We start from the raw sequence: 24,229 nt of genomic DNA on the forward strand, positions 1-24,229 counted from the left end.
AAATTGTAGTCAGATAAAGAGTCACGTGAAGAGGCTAAACAGTTGGAATCTTTCCATTCAGATCCCCTTTCGTATTCTGGGTTTTGTAGGTGTGAGTAATACAAACTCAGATGACGTAAGGCCCTAATACATTTTAACCAAAAAGACGCAACGGAAATACGAACCTTAAAATTTCTTTCATTATGAACATTCTAACGTACTCGAAAATACTTAAAATAACTCTTTAACAATAATTACATTCTTCGTTCTCATTTAATATATATAAAACATAACATACGTTTACTAAACTGCACGACTACGCATTCCCGTACAATCTGTGATATGACTCGATCTTCAACCGCTCACACTCCATGATGATCATATGTGATTCTGTACAACCTGCAATCACCACATACATTCACATCATTAGTACTTGGCAACATTATTCATAATCTAAATATACGTAACTAAACGGTTACGTCACGCTTTATTCTCCTTATACATTCCATTCGGTTATCTTTCTAAATCCAAGCATTTCATCTCCATGTCTAACCTTCAATGAGCAACTAAAATGTACGTGCACTTCATTTCATTCTCAAAGAAACCTGGGTAGAACCAAAAATACTTGTACATTTAAGACCATGTATACATATGTACAAGTCTAATTCATTCGTGTATATTGATTTCCAATACTTGCATTCTACCGAAGTGTGCTCTTCTCTAACACAGGCATTTTACCGAAGTGTGCATTATACTCGTGTGCACTTTACCTGTGTGTACTTTGCTTAAGTGTGCACGTCGGTCATACGTGCATTCTATTGAAGCGTGCACTTCGCTAATACGTACACTTTGCTATAGTGTGCACTTTACTCGGGTGCCCTTTGCTGAAGTGTGCACTTTGCTGAAGCATTGTTGAAGTGTGCACTTTACTAAAATGTGCACTTTACCCATGTGTACTTTGTTGATGTGTGCACTTTGTTGAAGTATACATTTTACCCGTGTGCGCTTTACCCGTTTGCACTTTGATGAAGTGTGCCCTTTACCTGTGTGCACATTCTTGAAGTGTGCACTTTACTTTTCAGTCATGACTAAACTACATACAGTCCAATACGACCTTACTTACCTTGGTCCTACCATAAGTTACCACCCTTCTCATGATTCCCAATCTCCTTACTTTCAAGACTTCATTATATAATAAGAAACTAAGTTCCGGAATCACTTACCTTAAGCGTCCGTGTTCGTGCTTGCCTCCTTGTCTCCTCTTGACCCGTTAGCCTTCCGTGCTTGAGTCCATGCTAATGTAATTTCCTATCCTTTCATGCCATCATACCCACAACATTGTTAGTATGTAAGTTCATTCACACTAACATTTAGTTCTAACCCAATGGTTGCTTTGACTTTCATTAGTCAATTACTAACATGCATAAGACTTACATAAACAATCGTATCATTCCAAATTCACGCAATTTCATTCATACTCATGTGTAACACATAATTGATCTAACTTGTACCACATGATTTCTCTATTCTTACAATTGCGTCCAATAGCCTAACCATGATATTCATATATTGTTGACTTTCATAGTGTCAACTATCCTACTTATACATTTTCAGCTTATGAACATGAACCTATCTTAATATAGTCAACCATACTAATGATACCATTTGCACTTCATACTCATGTTATAGGACACATACAACCACATAATCAATTAATAACATACATACACATATATAATCAATTCAACACAAACTAATGCTTTCATGATCCTAAAATTTACAACCATATTCAAAGTTAGAAAATTAACATAATCTCAACATCATCCTTTACTAGTAAGTCCACAACTTATACCTTTAGTACACATCCATTTATAGAGTAACATTAAGCAACTAGTCCGACACATGGTGTGCACCACCATTCAAGCATATAGTGTAAGCCACTAGTGTAAACTTCTACCAAATCATGAAATCAAACAAAACCTTCATATGGATTGAACCAAAGACACCTTCCTCAGGTAGGTTTCTAAAAATTAAATTATTAGCACATTCTATACCTATTTACCAAGTTGTTGCATACAATTTCACCTTTTAACTTCACATAGACATTTCATCAAACACTTGGTGTGCGTACAACTAATCAAGTATAATGTACAAGTATTTCATGCTTTACTTCACACTTCTTGCTTTCATTCATCAACACAACTAAACATAAAGTAAATTCCAAACCATACTCAACCTAACTAACAAGTAGCCATCACATACTACATAACACATCAAATTTACACAAAAATTGGACATGGGTGACACACCCATGTCACCATTTTCACCATTTCAAGTGGGTTTTACCTTTAAACATCAAATTACTTAAAACCATTCATATTTTAGGTCTATTTGGTGACTCTAACACATATTCATGCTTAGTTCATGGATTGATCATAAACCCACATCTAGCAAAACCACCAAATCACAATTTACAACTTACCGGATGTTCGTTAGGATGAGATGATGAGAATTCTTCCTTTATGCAAGGTATCATTAGCCAATTTGACCTTTGGCTGAATTTTGCGATGGAATGAACTAGAGAGAGTTCCACCTTTCTCTATCTATACATCGACATATACACACATCAATCTCCTGAACTTTCTATTTAGTAAAATTTCAACCCAATTCTCCACCTTTTGTCCCCGTTGTTTGCTACTTGGTCACAAATGTCACAACTTTTATACCTTACTTGTTTAACTAAGTAACTAACTAGGTTAAATAGCCTAGTTATTTTATTTTATGCTATAACATATGAAAACATGCCAGCGAATATAAAAATTCGGGTATTGGGGCATTACAAGTCTACCCCCTTAAAGGTGGTTTTATCCCTGATACCTTATTCATTTCCACTAAACAATAACTACCTTTTCTTCCCAGTCATTATTATTCTTACAACCGATAAAAAAAGAACGCACTCACAGAATGCATACCTTTAGATTTCGTATCCTTGCATAATGCTAGTTCCTAGAAAACATCATCACTACAGGTTCATTTATTCAATAAATTCAAGATGCATACTATACAAAGAATGCACTTGTGGTTTATTCAAAGGTAGGTTTGGTCATTGAACAAACATAGTCATATGTTTTGTCCCTACCTTCCTAAATTAGGCAAAAATACTTTCATTCATATGTTAGTTGCGTCGGTACTCATCATGAGCTTATCGCAATATTCCATTATTAACATTCCTTTTTATTTTTCATACCCACACAATTAGTCGTAATATGATCACACGTATATCATAAACATTCAGCTAAGACCTTGCTCCCACAACATAACTACTATTTCATACTTACTTTTTTGTACTTAACTCGAGAGTTAAGTGTCATTCTATGTTTATTACAATTACATGTACTATGTACCCCCTTAGGTTATATTCTGCTTCATTTCATTCATGTACTTCGATTTGCTAGTTAGTTTGCTTCACGCATTACTTACCAAACGCTCACGTGCGCACTGCTAAATGACATTAAGTCTGAGCTGAATTGATTCCTTGGTTGAGCCCTAAAAGTCAAAGCTTCCTTACCATATCATATATCATGCTTGTGCTACCATTAGCTCATATGGAAGTACTTATTCAACCTAAAACTTTCTATCGAACATTCACATATTAAACAATTCACTAACCTTACTGTTTTGGCGCAATACCATAACCCGCAAATAGATCGGCCCACTACATCATGAGTCCATACCATCTCTGGGTTGATCACTTCCTTCCATGTGATGAGCTTCCTCTCGTGAGCATCCTTCCGCCAACTCTACTAGTTTCATCACTTCAAACATTCTACCATTCTCATTTACAAATTTATATGGTTAGCACATTTCATTCACTATTCATTCTATTCAGTGTTTACTTAACTATTTTTCTTTCACAAATCTCACTTACATGCAACAATATATTACACATTTCGTTTCTTATGTATTATTCTTTAAATTCATTAATTATTTGCCAACTTCTACAGTTCGACATTTCAAGGTCAAATTGCCACATATTACTTATTGTATATACATATTGAAGTACGCGTTTGTACTTGCTTTCAGTTCGAACATACTTACAAAAACGCCATTTCATCATTTTAGCATTTTCTTTCAAAAAACTTTCCCTCCCCGTCCATACTTAAGCCATTCGTCCGGGTCTTAGCCCGTCATTCACCCCAACTCTCCTGAGTCGATTTCTAATATGTCCATCACGTAACTTTATTCAATATTTATTTCTTTCAGCAAAACTTTCTGTTTACGTGCTAATTTCAATCACCCTTCTTGTTATCTTATTGAAATTTGCTTTATACCTACTCATATAACCCGTTTAACTCTAACAAGGTCAAACTGTCAAAACATCCTTTTATAGGTTTCAACAACTAGCTACAACCTATCCCACGCATGTTCATATATATGCATCATATATATATATATATATATATATATATATATATATATATTCACTCCTTTAGTGGAGCAACATACTTAACCCAACAAGGCTACCAGCACCACTTGCTTACAATGTTTATACTTACCTTAGTTGGGGAGAGAAACACATTCCCTCCTCCACCCTCATCCGATCGTTATTTGTTTATGGATCCAACCTTTAATACTTACGTGTTTGGTTTATGGATTCAATTCTTTTCATTTTCACTTTTCATTCATATACATTTGATCTGTAGAAGGATTGCTTCTTTAGGTATTAGACATGGAACTAAATTTCAGGATTCTAAGAAACTACAATGTCAGTGGTGGATTTGTCTTGTATTCGATCAGTTTAGGGGAATTCTCAGTTTGATTTTGCTTTGAATTTAGCTAGGGGAAAATCGGGTGGTATTTTGTCTATTTGGAACTTGGTGGTGTTTGTTAGTCATTATGTTTCGATATTTTGATTATTGTCAAAGGGGATTGGAATAATTTAAAGGCAAAATGCTTCATGGTTAATGTTATAGATTCATTCGTGTCTTAGAATCTGGGATTATATTTTTGTAATTCAGCTTGATATCCGGATGAAAGCTTGGGGTTGTCATATTCTCGTTTGAATGTTACAAATTTAATGACTTTATTTGTCGTGTGGGATGTGGTGGATTTACCTTTTGTGGGGTTCAAGTCACTAGGGTTGACATAGTGGGAAAGAAATTTAGTAAACTTGATCGGTTTTTATTTCAGATGGGTTTTTGGATTTGGTCCTGTTCTTTTATTATGGACGGGAAATATTTTATATATACAAAATGTGGTTAGAAATAGCTAACTATAATAAAAAAGAATTCAGTCCTTAGAACTTCGCTGATTAAATTGGTCCTTAGTGCTTTAGGGATATGTTATATGTATGTTATTTGGAATCCAGTGGGTGTTTTGAAGGTCTTGGAGCAAATTCGGTCTAGGTTTTCTTGGGGGTGGAAATAAGATGGAAATAAAAAGGTACTGGGCACCTTTGGAATTGGTTTTGGTTTTGAAGGAGAAAGGCGGCTTAAGTGTTGGGTCATTGAAAGGATTTAATAAATCTCTTGGAGATGGAGGTTTGTGGATGACCAGAGTGCTATTTGGGTGAAAATTATGTCGTCTTTGTGTGGTCCTGAGGCGGGTTTTTTCTCTCCGATTAAAGGAAATAGTGTACGACAAAAAACGTTGAAGGATTTTTGGAAGTACTATGAGTTGGGCATGGTACCATTAAATTCGATTAAATAACCAATTGGTTGTGGTAATGAGACTATGTTTCGGAAGAACTCTTGGTGCCAAAATCTACATTCAAATGAAACATTCTAAATGTGATATGCTTTAGAGTTGTCTAAAGATTGTTTAGTGGTTCAAAGGGTGTCAGCTAATTCGTGGGCATGGCATCAGGAGCCCTGAGGGGTGTAGAAATGACTCAATTTTTTTTTCGATTTACTAAAGTTGATGGAAGGCACCTCTCTTTCGCATTGTAAAGAAAGGTGGGTATGGTTGTTGCAAGGTATGTCTGAATTCTCAGTTAGGGGGGTGAAAGAGCGAATGGACGATTTTATGCTTCCTAGTGCCCCTGGAAAAACAGTTTGGTTTTCATTTTTACCTTGGAATACAAACATTTGTAGGTGTTGGGTAATCATCTTCCAACTAGGATGAACTTGATGGCTAAGGGTGTTGATGTTCCACCTTCTTTATGTACCTTGTGTAATGGTGGGTCAAAATCAAATCTTCATGTGCTTGGAGAGTGTAGCTTGGTGAGTAAGATTTGAGATTTTCTTGAAAGGTGGTTTTATTTGAGTCTCCCGGTATTGAAATTCCCTTATGATCTTATGTTTTAAAGAACTTCATTCAAAGATGAGAGGAAATTATTTTTCTGATCATTTCTCAATCAAATGTTCAAAATAAATAAGAAAGCCAATAACAAACATTCCTGAAATAAATCCTCTAAATATGGAGAGGATAACAATCAATGATAATAAACGAAAATAGAAGATCATATTCAATATTCGCCCTCAAGATGAAGCGTGCAAATTTGCAATGCCAATCTTGTCAAGAAGGAAAAGAAGTTGTTGGGATGTGAGCCCCTTCGTGAGCAAGTCTGCAACCTGCATTGTGCTACTGATCTTCATGGGAATTATTTCTTTGGATTCAACACGTTCTCGCACAAAATAGCAGTCCATCTCAACATGGTTCGTTCTTTCGTGGAATACCGGGTTGTTGGCGATGTCACGGGCTGCCTGATTATCACAAAACAGAGGCGTGGGCGATGAAATGTGAACTTGAAGCTCACCAAGTAACCAACGAACCCAAATGACTTCACTGACCGTGGACGCCATAGCTCTGTATTCGGCTTCCGCTGAAGAACGTGAGATAACGGATTGTTTCTTAGTTTTCCAAGAAATGGGAGTCCCATCTAGCAATAAGAAGTATCTAGTGCGTGACCGTCTTGTGAATGAACAACCCAACCAGTCCGAGTCACAATAAGCGGTCAAAACAGGATCTCCTACATGGGAAAGGAGAATTCCTTGACCTGGTGTAGCCTTTAAGTATCTTAAAACACGATTTACTGCTTCTAGGTGGTTGCTTCTTGGGTCGGCCACGAACTGGCTTAAGACATTTACATAGTAGGTTATATCTGGTCGGGTGGCTTGATGATATCGAAGACGACCAACTAAGCGGCGGTACTGGTTCCCGTCAATACTTGGTTCATTTTCACCTTTGTCAAGTTTCAAGCCGTGCTCAATCGGGAAGGAACTCGGTTTGCAACCCAATTTTCCACAATCCTTCAAGATGTCCAATGTGTACTTGCATTGGCTTAGGACTAGACCATCTTTTGTCTTGGCCACCTCTATGCCAAGAAAGTATTTTAATGGACCAAGGTCTTTCACACTAAATTCTTCAAACAAGTTGCGCTTTGGTTTCTTGAATTTTCTTGAGACAATTACCGGTAATAATGACATCGTCCACATAGATGAGTATGACCACCATGATGCTTTTGGTCTCGTAAATGAATAAGGAGTGATCGGCCTTGGACTGTCTAAAATTCAAGTGCAAGAGAAAAGTAGTGAACTTGTGGTACTAGTTACGAGAAGCTTGCTTCAATCCATATAAAGATTTTTTTAAGCGACAAACTCGAGTTTCGCCGTTATTGGAAAAGCCTCGAGGAATCTTCATGTAAACTTCCTCATCTAGATCTCCGTGTAGAAAGGCGTTGTTTACATCGAGCTGGTGGATAAACCAATCTTTCTTTACAGCAACTGCAAGCAAGGTTTGAACCATGACTAACTTAGCCACCGATGCGCACGTACAGTGATAATCCACCCCTTCTATTTATGTGAATCCCTTTGCCACCAAAGGAGCCTTGTACCTATCGACCTTACCATTAGGCTTAAACTTGATTTTGTACACCCACTTTGAGTATATTGCCCGTTTACCCTTTGGCAAGCTTTCAAAGGTCCAAGTTCCATTCTCTTCAAGAGCTTTGATCTCATTTTGCATGGCTTCACGCCAGCGAGCATCTTGTGCAGCTTGCTTAAAATTCTTTGGCTCATCATTTTTAGTGATAGCCGTCAAGAAAGCTTTGTGGTTAGTGGAAAATTTACCGTAAGAGACAAAATTAGAGATAGGGTAGTGTACCGTGGAGGTAACCTGAGTGGAAGTCGAAGCCGAGTGTTTGACTGAAGGGGGAACCTGTACGATGAAGTCTTTGAATTTTGAAGGCTGGGTTCTTGATCGAGTGGGTTTACCTTCATTTTGATCTTCGGCTTCCTCATGATTCTCGTTCACTTCAGGTTCATTGATATTGGGCTGCCCCTCTTCAGCTAAGTGGCCCATTTCATTAAGGTTGTCACTTTCATTTGTGGCATTTGGGCTGTAACCGGGCTCAGCATTGTTTGTTTGGTCATGGTCCACTTGTGTAGTGGGATTTTGGGCTTCAGTTTGTGTGACAACCGGTTCATCACAAAAGTGACAATCATGGATAACGATTGGTTCCTCGTTTCCATTGTCACCTTCCTTTTCGACATTTTTGAAAGGGAAATGCTCTTCATGAAAAATAACATCCCTACTAACCACTCTTTTCCAAGTCTCGAGATCAAGGATTTTATAACCCTTAGTTCTAGGAGGATATCCAAGAAAGACTCCTGGCTTCCCCCTTTCATCAAACTTGTCTCCGTTTGTGTCAGTATTTTTGAAGTAAGCGAGACACCCAAAAACCCTTAAAAGATCATAATCTGGTTTTTCATTCCATATTAGCTCAAAAGGAGTTTTATTTTAATAACCTTGGATGGGAGGCGATTAGTTGCATATGCCGCGGTTAGAATGCATTCTCCCCAAAATCTTTTTGGAAGATTTGCACCGAACCTTAGGGCGCGAGCGGTTTTAAGCAGGTGTCTATGCTTCCTTTCTACAACACCGTTTTGTTGGGGAGTACGAGGACACGTGGTTTCTAACAAAATTCTCTTTTCGTTATAGAATTCTTGCATGTTGTTAGATGTAAACTCCCCACCATTGTCACACCTAACCCGTTTAATTTGTTTCTTAAACTTTACCTCAACCATTTTGTGAAAATTTTTAAGACATTGACTTGCTTCACTTTTGTATTTAAGGAGAAATGTCCACACCGCTCTACTAAAGTCATCAACTATCGTAAGGAAAAAGTTGGCCCTTGTATATGACGGTACTCGATAACCCCCCCAAATATCACAATGAACCAAATCAAAGGGAGCACAAGTTTTAATAAAACTGGAAGGAAAAGGCAGTCTAGTATGTTTTGCTCTAGGACATGAGTCACAAAAATTACCCAAATCAATAACACTAGTTTTGAGAAAATCCATTTTAGCAAGCTTTCCTTTAGAAGCATGTCCAAGTCTTCTATGCCACCTCTCATTAGTGGTAGCCATAGCTTTTCTTACTTGAGCCATCTTCATTCGGTACAGTCCCCCTTAGCATCTACCCACACCAATCAAGTTCCTCCTCTGCAGTCCCTGCATGATACAAAATTTAGGAAAGAAGGTAATGCGTCGTGAGTAAGGCGACTAACAGAAAGAAGATTGCATTTGAACTCTGGAACATAAAGAACGCCTTTCACTTTTGCTCCGCCTGGAAGAGTATAATCCCCTTTTCCCTTAACCGGGATGGACTCTTCATTAGGAATAACAACAAGGGGGTTCGAAAGGAGTGGGCATCATGTTTGTAAGGGTGTTTAATAAGAAAGTAATATATTCCCTGCAACCCGAATCAAAGATCAACTCACCTTCGTCGTCTTCCTTATGAGCCATATTAGTTACGGGTTTTGTACCCTCGCCTTTACTTGTTCAAGAAAAGTGCCTCAAGAAAAGTTCATAGTGTTCTTTTGTCAAACCTGGGATGGGACTTGCTTCGGTCTCGACACAACCGACTTTGGCTTTCGACCTTTCTCCTTTCTTCCCAGGCCACCATTCTGGGTACCCAATCAACTTGAAATAGCCCTCACGCTTATGCCCATCTCTATCACAGAAAGTGCAGTGTTCGTTGTTTTCTTTCACAGCCCTTGAATCGCCCTTTTCTCTGTTTTGACCTGAAGAAAAATCACGTCTTTGTGCAGCCTTGAACGCAGCGGATTCTGATGGTGTTCTTCCCTCGGCCGAAATAGCTCTTTGTCTCACATCCTCAGCCACCATGTGGTACGCGTTTCCAAGTGATGGAATCAGTTTTGTGGCTAAGATTTGCGTCCTAATAACCGTGAACTCGGGATCTAGGCCCATCAAAAATTCATAGAGATGTTCCTTTTCCTGATGTTCGGTTATCCTTTTGCCCATATCACATTCAAACTTGTCACATGTACATCGTGGGAAAGGGTGTATGGATTCTGCCTCGTCCCACACGGACCGTAGCTGGGTAAAGTAGGTTGAGACGGAGGCACCGTTTGTCGAGTTGATGCGGTCTTCTGTTTTAATTCATACGCCCTGGGAGCACTCTCCTTCCCAAAACGCTCGTTCAGATCCGTCCATATTTCTGATGCTGTATATGCATAATTTACACTGTTTCGTATGTTCTTCTCCATGGCGGTTGTCAACCAACCTTTTATCATTGCATCAACCCTCATCCACAGCATGTAGTCCTTTGAAGACTTCTCGGGTTCCTTGATCATCCCATCGACGAACTCTATTTTGTTCTTGGCAAACAGAAAGTTTGTCATCTCTTGACTCCAATATGCAAAATTGTTATCGATAAGGACTTCATTAACATGAAGTTGTTTGGGGTAATCCGATGGATGAAGATAATAGGGTGAGTCATACATGATCCCACCACTAGAACCTTCTCCATCCTTATTTTTGTTTTGATTGTCATTTCCTGCCATCTTTCTGAATCGAGATCAAGAGCTAGGTTTACGAACCTTGCTGTGATACCATAAAGAACTTCATTCAAAGATAAGAGGAAATTAATTTTCTGATCATTTCTCAATCAAAGGTACAAAATAAATAGGAAAGCCAATAGCAAACATTCTTGAAATAAATCCTCTAAATATGGAAAGAATAACAATCAATGATAATAAACGAAAATAGAAGATCATATTCAATGTGTTTTGCGTCCATAATTTGGTTTGGCTAAGGAAGAATTGGTGCGAGCTATTATATTTGTAATTTAGTAGGCTATTTAAAAGTTACAGAATGACACTATTTTCTTGAAGAGTCATCCTATGACAGTGTCACTTTTTGATGACATGGTTTGTGTCTCGTTCTATTGGTGTACGAGTACAAAGAATAAATGTAAATTAACTTGGACAAAGTGGTTAAAAATCTCTCTTCTATTCATATAGTCTTTTTTTTTTTTTTTTTTTTCTCATTTAGTATCTTGCTAGTTGGTGTTTTTTTAACAAAATACGATCGTTAGAAAAAAAGTAACAAACTAAAATTTCAATATTATATGTATGTATATATTTGGAAAATACATATTGGAGAAATAATGTGCCGACTTAACTAAAATTTCCAACTTAATTAAAATATTATATATTGTATTAACCAACTTAAAAAGATTAACTTTTTATTGTATTAATTTTAATTATTATTAACCAATTTACTTACCCTCCCTTTAGCTACTCTTAAATTGTTTGACCCCCTAATAATAGATGTATCCATTCATTTAATTTAACTTTCTTTTGATAATTTGTGTTCCTTAAAAAAAGCGAATACACGGATGTATTTAGTTTGGTATAAATTTTGTTAACAACGGAGTTGTAAAAAAAACATTGTGTTTTTCTTTAGTGCCGATACCCTTTAATTTTTTTTTAACCCTTTACATAGTCCGATATATATTTTGTTGACAACACACCAATTTTGGCTAAATAATATCACAGTCACCTAGGTGTGTTTGAGATAATTCTAAACGATTGGTTTTATATATTAATTTAAAAAAAATCAGAAAACATGTTACGATTGTGATGTTGCCCGCATCTATGTCCGACTCCCCCTTTCACTATGCTATGTTGTTCGCGCCTGATATGTCATGATGGAAGGAGCTCACGCCCTCTTCACAAATTGCTTAGCTATAGTAAATATTATAGTGACATACATCGGTCACTCACTCACATGCATGGTTGCAAAAGTCGTTAGGCGCTCTCTAGTCGGTCGACCGAGGAGTTGAGAGTACTCGGCCTAGGCGGAGAGTACTCGGGGAGTACTCGGACATGTAAAATTATAAAGAAATTAGTTTTTGGAAATTAAATATATGTCAAATAACATAAATTTACTAATATATATAACAAAATACATGAAAATAATATTCATTCTTTAATATTATAAGCATAGAAATTATGTTTTATTATTTTTTAAGTTAAACTCCGCCCAAGTTGACCTACTAGATACGATTTTGGCCAAGGTTGACCACGTTTGACCGATTCTGAGTAATTAGGCGGAGTCAAAGAAAGTCGCATCGGCAGCCTACCTTGTAGCGACTACTCGGAGAGTACTCGGCCTTGGAAACCTTGTTTTACAACCATGCTCACATGTATAATCATATCTAATCATGTGGAATATGATCTCATCTAATAAATTCATACATATCTTAACTAAAAATCTAAATTAATAGTCTTGTAATTTTCATCATTTTTATATTTATTTAATTAATTTTATTTTTTGAGGTAACATCCTTATTATATAATAAAAATGAATAATAAGCAGAATTAATTTTTATGAAGTCATATGAGTTTAGTATTTGTGTCGTGTATATATCAACTAAAAGTCTATAACTAATTGAAAAGTTTGATTTGAAACAGTTCATATGATCTAACTACGATTAATAAATACAAGATTGCGGTAAGATGTGTGTTCAACCACATTAACACACAATGAAATTCGACTACAATTAATTTCTAAAACAACGTTGGAGGTATCTAAAGGGCTGGAAATTTAATCGCTCATTGTTTTCTCTTCAAGGACATACGCCAAAAAAAATCTGTACACTTTAATCACATTAAAAACCGACCCTAGCAACGCGGAGAATCAGTTTTAGTTACATTTATCATACACGAATCAAATATATATTTTTCTTCCCCACTTTGACCATGTAACGTAGTTTTTCAGTGCTATTGAAGATCGATGTGTAACACATAATTTTATTATGTTCACTATAGTTAATACAATAAAAAATGTTAAATGAAGCTAATAACTCTAAATGATGAGTTACATCGATTGTATATTTATTATCCTTTGATTTTCTAAAATATATTGTTATGAGTATTACAATTACGATACATAATGGTAATACAACGTTTAGGGAATATCAGGTTTGTATAAACAAACCTGATATTCAATTAATCGCTCTATGAAAAAATCATTTTTGTTCCTTTATTTAACAAATGAATAAACAAAAATAAATTTTTTGGGTCATTTAGTTATACGAGCGAACATTAACACATGTCTCGTTCGTTCATTTAAGTTCGTGAACGTCCATTTACGTTCACTCATTTAATTCATTTGGTTACATTCATATATGTTTATTAGTTTATATTTGTTTAAGTTAGTTTGTTTATTTTCGTGTATGCGTGTATAAGTATGTTCTTTAGAAAATTTTAGGCCCATTACAATTTATACTAGTTTTATGTAATTAAAATACCACCCATTGCAATTTGGTATGGTTTTATTAACTTTTATGTTACCTTTAAATGGTTTTCGCTCATTTAGGTTCATCTATGCTCAATCATGTTCGGTTGTTGTTCGATTATGTTCGTCAAGTGTTTGTTTACATTATGTACGAACAAATATAAACAACACAAACACGTTCACAATTAAACCCGATTCGTTTAGTTGTTCGTGTTCAATCGTTTGTTTTGTTAAAGCTAAGCAAACAAACACGAACATGACGTTCATGTTTGTTTAGTTAGATACCTATTTTGACAAGTTATAAACCCCTAATCAATTTTAGCCTTCTTCTCAACGTCTCTTTTTTACTTGGATAAAATGGAGTCGATCACTAAATTAATTAGATGAAAACAAGTTCAATTTACAAATAGTGAGAAGGTAACAAAGCTAACAACAAGTTCAACTTAAAAATTATTGAAGATGTACAAAGTGTTCAATATATATGGTGGTTGAATTGGTGTGATACAATTTAGAGTAAGCAGAAAACCGAAAAAACCGAACCGTAACTGAAATAACCTGAGAAAACCGAAACCAAAGAGTTTTAAAAAACCGAAAAACCTACATTTCGGTTTTGGTTTTACCAAAACCCAAACCAAACCGTACACACCCCTAATACAATTTGTCATCATTAGGACAAAATGCAAATAAACATGTGGCCATCGGTCCCACCATCTTTGGCTCTCTATGTGTAGGCATTCAGCGACCTGCAAACCCTATCAAACCAACATATACTATGAAGAGGATGCATGAGAACTATAGTGAAACAATGCAATAAAACTCAACGGTTTGTTAAGAAGCACCAAACTAGGCAAAGGGCTTGTTGTTTTCCGTACACCTCCATCTATGGCCAGCCCGAGTTGTGATTGATTATATGCGAACAAAAGGTGATACACAGGTGAGTTTTATAGAATAACATCACTCGTGTATTGACGAGAAAAATAATACGTGAACCCAAAATTCACATATCTTATAACCATGTAGCAAAATATAATAAATATGTATCACACATTTTCTAGTAACGAATCATTATAGATTTAAGAACACCATCCTGAAAAAAAAAAGACTATTTTTTTACTATAGCCAAAAAAGGAGTAACATGCGATCTTATTATTAGTGGACAGAGAGGAAATTTAAAAATGGTGGGCTCCCAAAGGAAAAGCCAAACTCCATCGGGAACAACTTCCTGGCAACATTCCAAAAGACAATTAGACTTTGAACATATTCTTAATTTGTCAATAAATTGATTCCTCACTTGCAAATATAATGAATCCCTTGTTTGCAAACATACAATTTTTTTATCTATTTTTTGCTGTGTGCCTACAACGTTCCAAATATGTGGGGTTCACCCATTGCCCCTATAAACGGCCTTGGTTTTTCTTTTATCATACATCGCAAAAATCTTGCTACAAACTCTCTCATCTGTTCTCTCTATGCAAGAGGAATAGATTTTGCATGATCAAAAATAAATCTTCCATGCCTTCATTGCAAAAAGAATACATGAATTACCAACAAAAACCACTAGTTTTTGATTCTTTGATCCTACAACATGAAACCAACATACCCCAACAGTTCATATGGCCCGACAATGAGAAACCCAACTCCGAAAAAGTCAAGGAACTCGCGGTTCATGTAGTGGACCTAGGAGGTTTCCTTTCTGGACAATCTTGCTCAGCCAAGGAAACCTCCAAGGTCGTTGGTGAGGCTTGCAAGAAACATGGTTTCTTTCTAGTAACCAACCATGGAGTCAATGTAAACCTCATAGAAGATGCTCATAGGTACATGGACTTGTTCTTTGATCTCCCATTTCCGGAGAAACAAAGAGCACAAAGAAAAGCCGGTGAGAGCTGTGGATATGCCAGCAGCTTCACCGGGCGATTCTCCTCTAAACTACCATGGAAAGAAACACTTTCTTTTCAATTCTCATCGGAAAATAACTCATCCAACATGGTGAAGGACTATTTTGAGAACACAATGGGAAAAGAATATACTCGACTTGGGTATGTAATTTATATATACTTGTGTATGTTAGTATGTGTATATTCGTCGGAAAATATTCTAACTCGACACATTTTCCTTCTTGTGATCCTTATAGGAAAGTGTACCAAGAATATTGCAATGCAATGAATACACTTTCACTTCAGATCATGGAATTATTAGGGATGAGTCTTGGTGTAAGCCAATTTCACTTCAAGGAACTATTCGAAGACAATGATTCGATAATGAGGCTAAACTACTACCCGAGATGCCAAAAACCAGACCTCACTTTAGGTACCGGCCCTCACTGCGATCCAACATCCTTAACAATCCTTCACCAAGATTCTGTTGGTGGTCTAGAGGTGTTTATAGACAACGAGTGGCGTTCCATAGCGCCAAAGCAAAATGCTTTCATCGTTAACATCGGCGATACATTCATGGTAGGCTTTTCCCTATATAAGTCTTTGTTTTCTTTCCCTTTTTTGGATCTTTTCGGTAACCTGTTTGTCATTTTCAGGCACTTTCAAATGGGAGATACAAAAGCTGCTTACATAGGGCTGTGGTTAACAACGTAAGTCATAGGAAATCACTTGCCTTTTTTCTATGCCCAAAGAAGGATAAGGTGGTGAGCCCACCAGATGAACTAGTGGACGAAAACAACCCTAGAATATATCCAGATTTTACATGGTCTACCTTTCTTGAATTCACTCAGAAGCATTACCGAGCCGACATGAATACCCTCCAAGCTTTCACCCACTGGATTCAACAGAAAAATATATGAATTTCATCATTTTCATTAGGAAATTTCATATTGAGTATGGAAATACATCAGGCAATTTTGTAATTTTCATTTTTAGCATGTAAGAAGTTAGGCGATTTCGTACTTTTCAGTTCCATCTAGGTATTTATTTATGAAATGTGTTGTTTATGTAAAAATACAAAATGGATAATTTTAAGTTCCATCTACGTATTTATTTATGAAATGTCTTGTTTATGTAAAAATGCAAAATGGAAGGAAAAAAAAAAAGAAACGTATTAATAAATTTTATAATTCATGAGAATCCTATGCTTTACTAATTCCTTTTGTTTTGTTTTTTTCTGATTTTATGTAAGTTTTTGTATGGTAAATCATGACAGCCATAATTACCTGCCTAATTGGCTGAAAGGTATGCGGCAACTTGGCCACACCAAGTTCCAGACTTAAAGATGACAAAATACCAAGTTCTTGATAAGCTTATAGAGCCGTTCACATGGGTTTGGTCATCTTCCAACATGTTTTATTCTGATCCGATGGAGGAAAGAGGTACAATTCGTTGTTTGCATGCAGTCCTTCGGATTGGAGCTAAGGTATAGCAACACAATAGTCGAATGGTGAGTCTTCAAGTGAGGTGGCAAGTCCCTATTTTGCACATCCACTGAATAATTTCTTACGGAAATTTCCTACACTTTTTTTGTCACAAACTCCGACACAATTGTGACAAATTTCCTACGGAAAAAACTTCAAGATTTTATGACAAAATTTCGACGCAACAGCGACCGAAATTAAGAAAACCCAAATCAATTGATAGTTGCGTTACAAATCTGTCAGAAATAATCTACAAAAGGTTAATTATTATTGTTTACCGAATAAATTTAGAAAAAACTTACATTATTTACGACATATTTGTAACCAACAAGAAACAAATAATAATAATAAATACTAATGCAAGCAAAAAAATAGAGAAGGTAATAACTTTTCGTACACATTTGTGACAAAATATTTGTTTTTAGTTAAGTCAAACGGTCCGTTCAACTTGCTTCACAACTTGCAACACATTTACGTCAAAAAAGTTATTGTGCATAATTTTATCAAACGTAAATACAACAAGATATATACGATCATATTTATAAATAATAATAAATCTAGTATGATAATAAAAAATAAATATATTTTATACATATTTGAAACAAAATGCTTATTTTTCATTAGATTGTCACAAAAGCGTAGCAAAATATCCATGTACGATTGTAGTTTCCTACACGTTTATGACAAAATGTTTTTTTAATAAACTTAATTATCCCATTAGAAATCCATATTAGAAATCCATGTCAAGTTATGACACATTTCGTGTAGTATTTGACATAAATGTATCGGAATCAACCTATATAATTATTCGTATTTTAAATATTAAACGCATGTAAATGTGTGTATGTATGTATATGAGTATATATGTGTGTATTTATATAATTATGTGTCTATGTATCATATGTATTTATGTATAAGTGTATGTGTGTATGTGTATATGCACGTGTGTGTATTTATATATGTATGTGTATGTATACATATATGAACGTGAGTTTATCAATATCTATATCTCTTTGTCTATGTATATATACATGTATTTGTAATTGTATGTATCCATGTATACATGTGTGTGCATATATATATATATATGTGTGGATGTGTGTATTGATGTTTTGTGCGTATATGTTTGTGTCACAACCCTCGATCCCAGCCTCGGCGGGAGCCGTGAGCAGATAACGGCAGGTAGTGGTACCGGTGTTTATTAAATTCCAGCACAAAATTTCATCAGGACCGTAGTTAGGAAAATTTAAGAATTGTACAACACCAAAGTTTAATATTAAACAGCTGGAATAAAACCTAAATTACAAACAAAGGTTTTTATAGGGATAAACCTTATTTTGACAAAACATAATTTCTTTTCTTTATTCTGGTAACATAGCCACTTTATTTAAGCCTTCAGTGCTTAATAACATGCTTCTTTTACTTACACAGTAAGTTACCTGAAACGCGTTTAAAAACATTTTATCAGCGAAAAATACTGGTGAGTTCATTCTCTTGTATAAAAAGACAAATGTTATAATTACAACATTAAGGGTTTTTACATTTGTTTATATCTTTCAATTACTCAAATTAGTATTTGTCACCCGGTGGCAGTTCCTGTGACCATGGTTATGTCATTCATTTGCCAGTCCCGATAGTGAAGATTATCAAGTAGTGTACACAAAACCCCACATACCAGCAGTAATTTCAAAATACAAAAACTTAATCACTGATAGTATAACTTCAAAATACAAAAACTTAATCACTGATAGTATAACTGAAAAAAATTTAGGGTTTTGCAAATCATTTGAGAAAACGAGAATGACTCACTTTGTAGATTTTGGGTTTTGATTATTATAACCTCCTGGTATTAAGCTTGGGTTCCTAATAAACATACAATGCAACATGTATTAGTGTATTAACCCAATTCAAACATTAACAATAATCACAAGATCAAAACCACAACGTAGTTAACAAAGTATAGCCTTATACATGAAACACTTTGGCATCCATTGATGGGTTATCGATCAATCAGACAGGGTATCGTACCAGTGATCATGGTTAAAACACCGCCTACGGAGCTGAGTTTAGGGTTTTGGGTATAATAACCGAGTAGCACAGAGCGAGAGAGAGTGAAAGAAATGAAAACTTTGAGCAACTTCTAAATGCATATTCACGTCCAATTTATAGGCAGACATTGACAACATCGCGTCACGCGACCAAATTATTCCATCACCATCGCGTAGCGTAGCGCGACCAGGTGAGCTAGGGCTTAGGTGGTATAAGTCAATACTATAGGTCTACCACGTAGCTGCCACGTGTCTTCTGTCGTACCATGAAGTGTCGCGTCACGCGACCATACACACCAAACACCGTCGCGTAGAGCGACGAGGCTTAAACTTGATTTTTCTTGTTTTTCGTGTTGGTTCCTGTGTTACACGTTCGGGGTCTTGGTTATGATTCATGTCCTTTTTGAGGGTTGTTACATCCTCCCTACTTTGTTTTAAATCTCGTCCTCGAGATTTACTGGAATATGTAAGGATACTTTCGTCTCATTTCTGAATATAGTTCCCAAGTATATTCTGGTTCTCTTTTCGAATCCCATATCACTTTGACTAGAACTAATCTCTTGTGCTTGAGATTCTTAATCTCTCTATCTTCAATTTGTAGAGGCTTCTCAACAAATTTAATTTTTCACTTACCTCTTAATCTTGAAGAGGTACTATCAATGATTCATCATTTAAACATTTATTTAGATTACATACATGAAATACATCATGTACACCGGCCATTTCCTCGGGTAACTGTACCTGATAAGCTACTAGGCCAATACGCTTAAGAATTTTAAATGGTCCAAAATACCTTGGTCTTAACTTTCCTCTCTTACCAAATCTGATGATTCCTCTCCAGGGTGAAACTTTTAACAACACTTTGTCTCCAAGTTGAAATTCTAATGGCTTTCTTCGATTATCTGCATAACTCTTTTGACGATCTCGGGTTATTTTCAGTCTTTCCTTGACTTGAATTATTTTGTTAGTTGTTTCTTGTACAATCTCAGGTCCTGACAATTGCCTTTCTTCTATCTCTGCCCAACACACAGGTGTTCAACATTTTCGTCTATAGAGTGCTTCAAATGGAGCAACATTAATGCTTGTATGTTAACTATTGTTATAAGAGAATTCTATTAATGGCAAATGTTCATCCCAATTTCCTCCAAAATCTATTACATAGGCTCTAAGCATGTGTTCCAAAGTCTGAATCATCCTTTTACTTTGCCCATCTATTTGAGGGTGATAAGTTGTACTTAAATTTAGTCGGGTTTCCATGGCCTTTTAGAAACTTGCCCAAAAATGAGAAGTAAACGACTAGCTCTGTCGGATACAATAGATAAAGGGATTCCATGTAATTAGACTATTTCATCCACATACAGTTTAGCTAAACATTCCATACTGAAGGGTTCTTTCATTGGTAAGAAATGTGCAGACTTAGTCAATCTATCCACGGTGGTTTACCCAATTGAGGTGTTACCTAAAACCATTGAAGCCACTTTTGAGAAATCTGGTAATAATTTTAAAAATTGTGATGAGTCAGTTTGTAATTATGTTATGAAGAAAGTGATTAATTCTGAGGTAGTTGAGATAGAAGATGCTTCAGATTGTGAGGATAGGTAATTAAAATTTTGAGAAGAAAGTTAACATACCTTTAGCCAATCACATCATGTGTGATCCTGAGAACATAATGGTGATGTATTAGCTTAAAGGGTCGGATAAGATTTACCTAGATCTAGAATTTCCCATTTCTAACGTACACTGTGATAAAAATTTTAGAATGTTCAAAGTTATTCAAGAGATACACTTAAAACCTAAGGCTGAGGTAAAGAAAGAAGTGTCAAAACCAATTTCCTCGAACAATAGGAATACCCATTCAAAGAGGTTTCCTATGACTAGCTATTACCAATCAGAGAATGCTTAGAAAAATCAGCCAAGGTTTAATTAGAAAGCTAAACAAAATCAAGCTAGAGATTACAACACTCAAGGTGACCAACAAAAGGGTTAACAGGGTATGGGTAATCAGAGGGTTTACAATAGGGGGTGGGGTTCGGCTACAAAGTCCATTTTTCCTACAAAGTATATAAAGTCATAATACACTATAATTTCAGCCATAAAACACACTCAAAACCCACAATTAACAGAATGAAGATAACTAAAATTTAATATCCAAACCTTAACAGTCCATAAAAACTTCAAGCACACCATCGTAGAATTATGAATATAAAACACAACATGATAATCAACATAAAACACACTAATATTAGTCATTCGATAATCAAAGCCTTATCATCCAAAAGACAACACAAAACCCACAAATATGGTGTTTTAGTAATCTCCACTTTGTTATTTGTGCATTTTGAGTGTGTTTTATGGCTCAAATTGTGGTGTTTTATGACTTTTTACACTTTGTAGGAAAAATGAACTTTGTAGCCAACTCCCACCCTACAATAGGAATCAACAGGGTTTTCAGAGTATAATCGGTATCAAGTTCACTATAACCAACTTGGGAACAATAGTTGCTAACCTAGGTTGAGTAGCAAAAACATATAAGTTTACACCTGGACCAAACACCGTTGATGAGAAGGTTCTTTTTGAGAATAAGCCAAATACTTAATTTTTACAAGAACAGACGTCAGTATTATCATGAGACTGAACATGCTCAAAGTTAGATTTATAAGAAATCACGCCGACCGAAGAACTTACTTTCGTTATAAGGAAGTCAAACATGTGTCTTATTATTGTCTGGAGCATGAACTCAAAGTGAAAACACTAGAAATTGAAGTTCCGAAACCACGTGTTTAACAACCACATAAGAATGTTAACAAAGAACAAGTTGTGAACAACAAAAGAAAAATGTCAAGTGGTTAAAATTCTAAACAATCCGGTAATGAAAATGTGATAAAAGAAAGTGCTAATTCTATTCTCTATATTAAACAAATGCTTTCAAAAAATCAGGGTTGGAAACCAAAAGAGGTCGAAACTTTAGGGGGGAGGTTCATTGGAACCAACATGGAAATGGGAAAGTTTAACAATTTTCAATGAAACTGGTAAACCCAAGACCATAAAGGCTTGGGTTTCCCTCGACAACTATTTATTTACTTGCATGTGCAAGGGCTACCACATAGGTCCATGTTTTCTAAGTGGATTATGCACAGTGGAGCTTCCAGGAACATTACGGGTATGCTCCCCTTGCTATACCATGTCAGACCGATAAATGGTGGGTACGTAGGATTTGTGAGTAAACAAGGAGGGAGAATTACAGGAGAAGGAATATTGACGAATGAAAGGTTCCTCTTGATAAAGTTAACTACATCGCCAAGTTGGAGAACAATCTATTGAGTGTTTCACATATTTGGGATAATTAGTTTTCAACACATTTTAACGAAAAAGAGTGTATGATTTAAAACCTGGTTTAAAAAAAACTAGAATAGTGGATTCTCATGCGAAGTCATCGAGAGAATGATCTCTACGTTCTCAACATGAGCATTGCATACACTACTTCAACAAAGGCACAATGTTTCTTAACAATGGTAATGGTTGAAGAATCGATTTTATGGCAGTGGAGAATGGGGCATATTCATCTAAGAAAAATGAATTATATGAAAAAGAGTAAGTTGGTGGAATGGGTAAATGTTTGTCGCTTTCACATGAACGACAACCGTATCAGTTGCAAGAAGGGAAAGTAGAGACATAAATCTCATACGCTCAAAATGTATAGACTACATAGGGATTTATTCGTTCCTATAAATGTCAGAAGTATCGTGGTGATCTTTATTACCTGGTTGTTTTCATCCGATGAGTATTCTCGTTTCACATGGGTGATGTTCTTGGAATCTAAAGATGAGACGTTCGAATATTTGAAGATGTTAATATTGACGATAGGAAATTTGTATCATCTGCCGGTTGGAAGAATTCACACTAATAACGACATAGGATTTAAGAATGGAAGAATAAATGATTTCTATAATGAAAAGGGTATTCGTCATGAATTTAGCGTGTCATATACTCCACATTAAAATGCGGTTGCTTGAACAAAAGAGATCACTGATACACAAGCGTTTAACTAAGCCAAGGTACCTTACAACATCTCATTATACAAAGGTAGTAATACCCGTCTTCATTACACTAATATCAAGAGGTAGCGTTAACCTCTCTCATAATTCACTAATCCTAGTGATTTCGCTTACAAACTTCTAACAATGGTAGTGATAACCTTTCAACACAAGACTAGAAATATTAATAGTCCAAGAACAACTCTTCTTCATACTCTTTGACCTTAGATCTTCAAACCCTCCTTGATTTGTTGTATGAATATCAAGGGAACTAGAGAGATGATAATTAGATGTGTATTTCGAAGTGTTATGTGCAAAATGGGTGAATGAGAAAGGTTGGGGTTGTCCTCTATTTACAGACACAAAGAGGAAATAGTTTGTCTGATATGTGATCAATTCCACGATTGATCCATCGACCTTAGGTCATCTAAAAAGGCTATTTTATAGCCTATAGCTATTTAAATGTTGTTTCACGTTTGGTTCAAGCCTCCAACACCTTCTACACATACATGCACTAGATTTTTAAGTTCCAATGAATCACTTTGGTCTTCTCATGAATAGTTAGATTTCTTTACCAAAAGATTTTACCACTTTATTTTTTTTGTCTTTTTGTCCATAATTGATAAGGCTAAAAACACAATGAAGACTTACCATCTATAGGATGCCCTAACCTATAATTATTCTAATATTCAAAAAATTTAAAATCCCACCATTTGTTAATCGATCATAAACATATAAGAGTATGCGCAACAACTCCACTCATTCAGTCATCACTTACGGAAAGTGTAAGGCCTAATGTTTCAACTTATTTCGTAGTAACTGAGTTGTTATTGGATAGCAGTGAGCATAGGAACCATCAATGGTTACTGAGCTCAACAATAACTTGTTGCTGGGAACTTTGCAATAGTACAACTTCCTATCGAGCTCATTGCCAGCAACCTACGAGCAACTGGAAATGAACAATTAGTAGGAACCACACAAAAATACCAAGTTGCAATCAAGTGGTAGCAACCATGGTGTTTCTCGTCAGCAACAACCACGAACAATAGTACCAAGATTTTTTGGAGTAGTATAGTTGCATCCTAGTCGCAGCCACTAAGTGGTAACCCTTCAACAGCAAGTTATTACTAACTATAAATTATGAGTGATGCAAGTGCATTCTCAAAACGACACATTAAGCCCATGGCCTGCGAACACAGACACATAAATGGACACAACGCACAGGCTTAGAGTTATTCAAAAAGTTTGTCGCTTACTTGAAAA

General features: G+C 35.8%; 2 protein-coding genes and 1 long non-coding RNA gene across 3 annotated transcripts; 1 reads left to right on the forward strand and 2 right to left on the reverse strand.

Moving 5' to 3' along the window:
• Positions 1-233: 233 nt before the first annotated feature.
• Positions 234-2,572, reverse strand: LOC110866378. Its single transcript, XR_002551383.2, has 3 exons — positions 2,462-2,572; positions 1,203-1,292; positions 234-378 (listed from the first exon to the last, which is right to left on the reverse strand). It is a non-coding gene; the product is annotated as an uncharacterized LOC110866378 (long non-coding RNA).
• Positions 2,573-6,458: 3,886 nt separating this feature from the next.
• Positions 6,459-7,406, reverse strand: LOC110866746 (uncharacterized mitochondrial protein AtMg00810-like). Its single transcript, XM_022115889.1, has one exon. The coding sequence runs from the start codon at positions 7,404-7,406 to the stop codon at positions 6,459-6,461; it is 948 nt and encodes a 315-aa protein (XP_021971581.1).
• Positions 7,407-14,867: 7,461 nt separating this feature from the next.
• On the forward strand, positions 14,868-16,541 carry LOC110868182 (gibberellin 20 oxidase 1). Its single transcript, XM_022117290.2, has 3 exons — positions 14,868-15,562; positions 15,658-15,979; positions 16,057-16,541. Exons 1-3 carry the CDS (start codon positions 15,018-15,020, stop codon positions 16,318-16,320), a joined length of 1,131 nt encoding a protein of 376 aa, XP_021972982.1. The 5' UTR covers positions 14,868-15,017; the 3' UTR covers positions 16,321-16,541.
• Positions 16,542-24,229: the final 7,688 nt, after the last annotated feature.

This window comes from Helianthus annuus, chromosome 13 (genome assembly GCF_002127325.2).
Source record: "Helianthus annuus cultivar XRQ/B chromosome 13, HanXRQr2.0-SUNRISE, whole genome shotgun sequence".
Taxonomy (NCBI): Eukaryota; Viridiplantae; Streptophyta; class Magnoliopsida; order Asterales; family Asteraceae; genus Helianthus; species Helianthus annuus.

Excerpts from the sequence above, each read along its gene's own strand:
- LOC110866746 (XM_022115889.1), bottom strand. The coding sequence starts at position 7,406 with ATGTCATTATTACCGGTAATTGTCTCAAGAAAATTCAAGAAACCAAAG.
- LOC110868182 (XM_022117290.2), top strand. The coding sequence starts at position 15,018 with ATGATCAAAAATAAATCTTCCATGCCTTCATTGCAAAAAGAATACATG. Across the intron at positions 15,563-15,657 it reads AAAGAATATACTCGACTTGG|GAAAGTGTACCAAGAATATT; the intron begins GTATGTAATTTA and ends TGATCCTTATAG. Across the intron at positions 15,980-16,056 it reads ACATCGGCGATACATTCATG|GCACTTTCAAATGGGAGATA; the intron begins GTAGGCTTTTCC and ends TGTCATTTTCAG.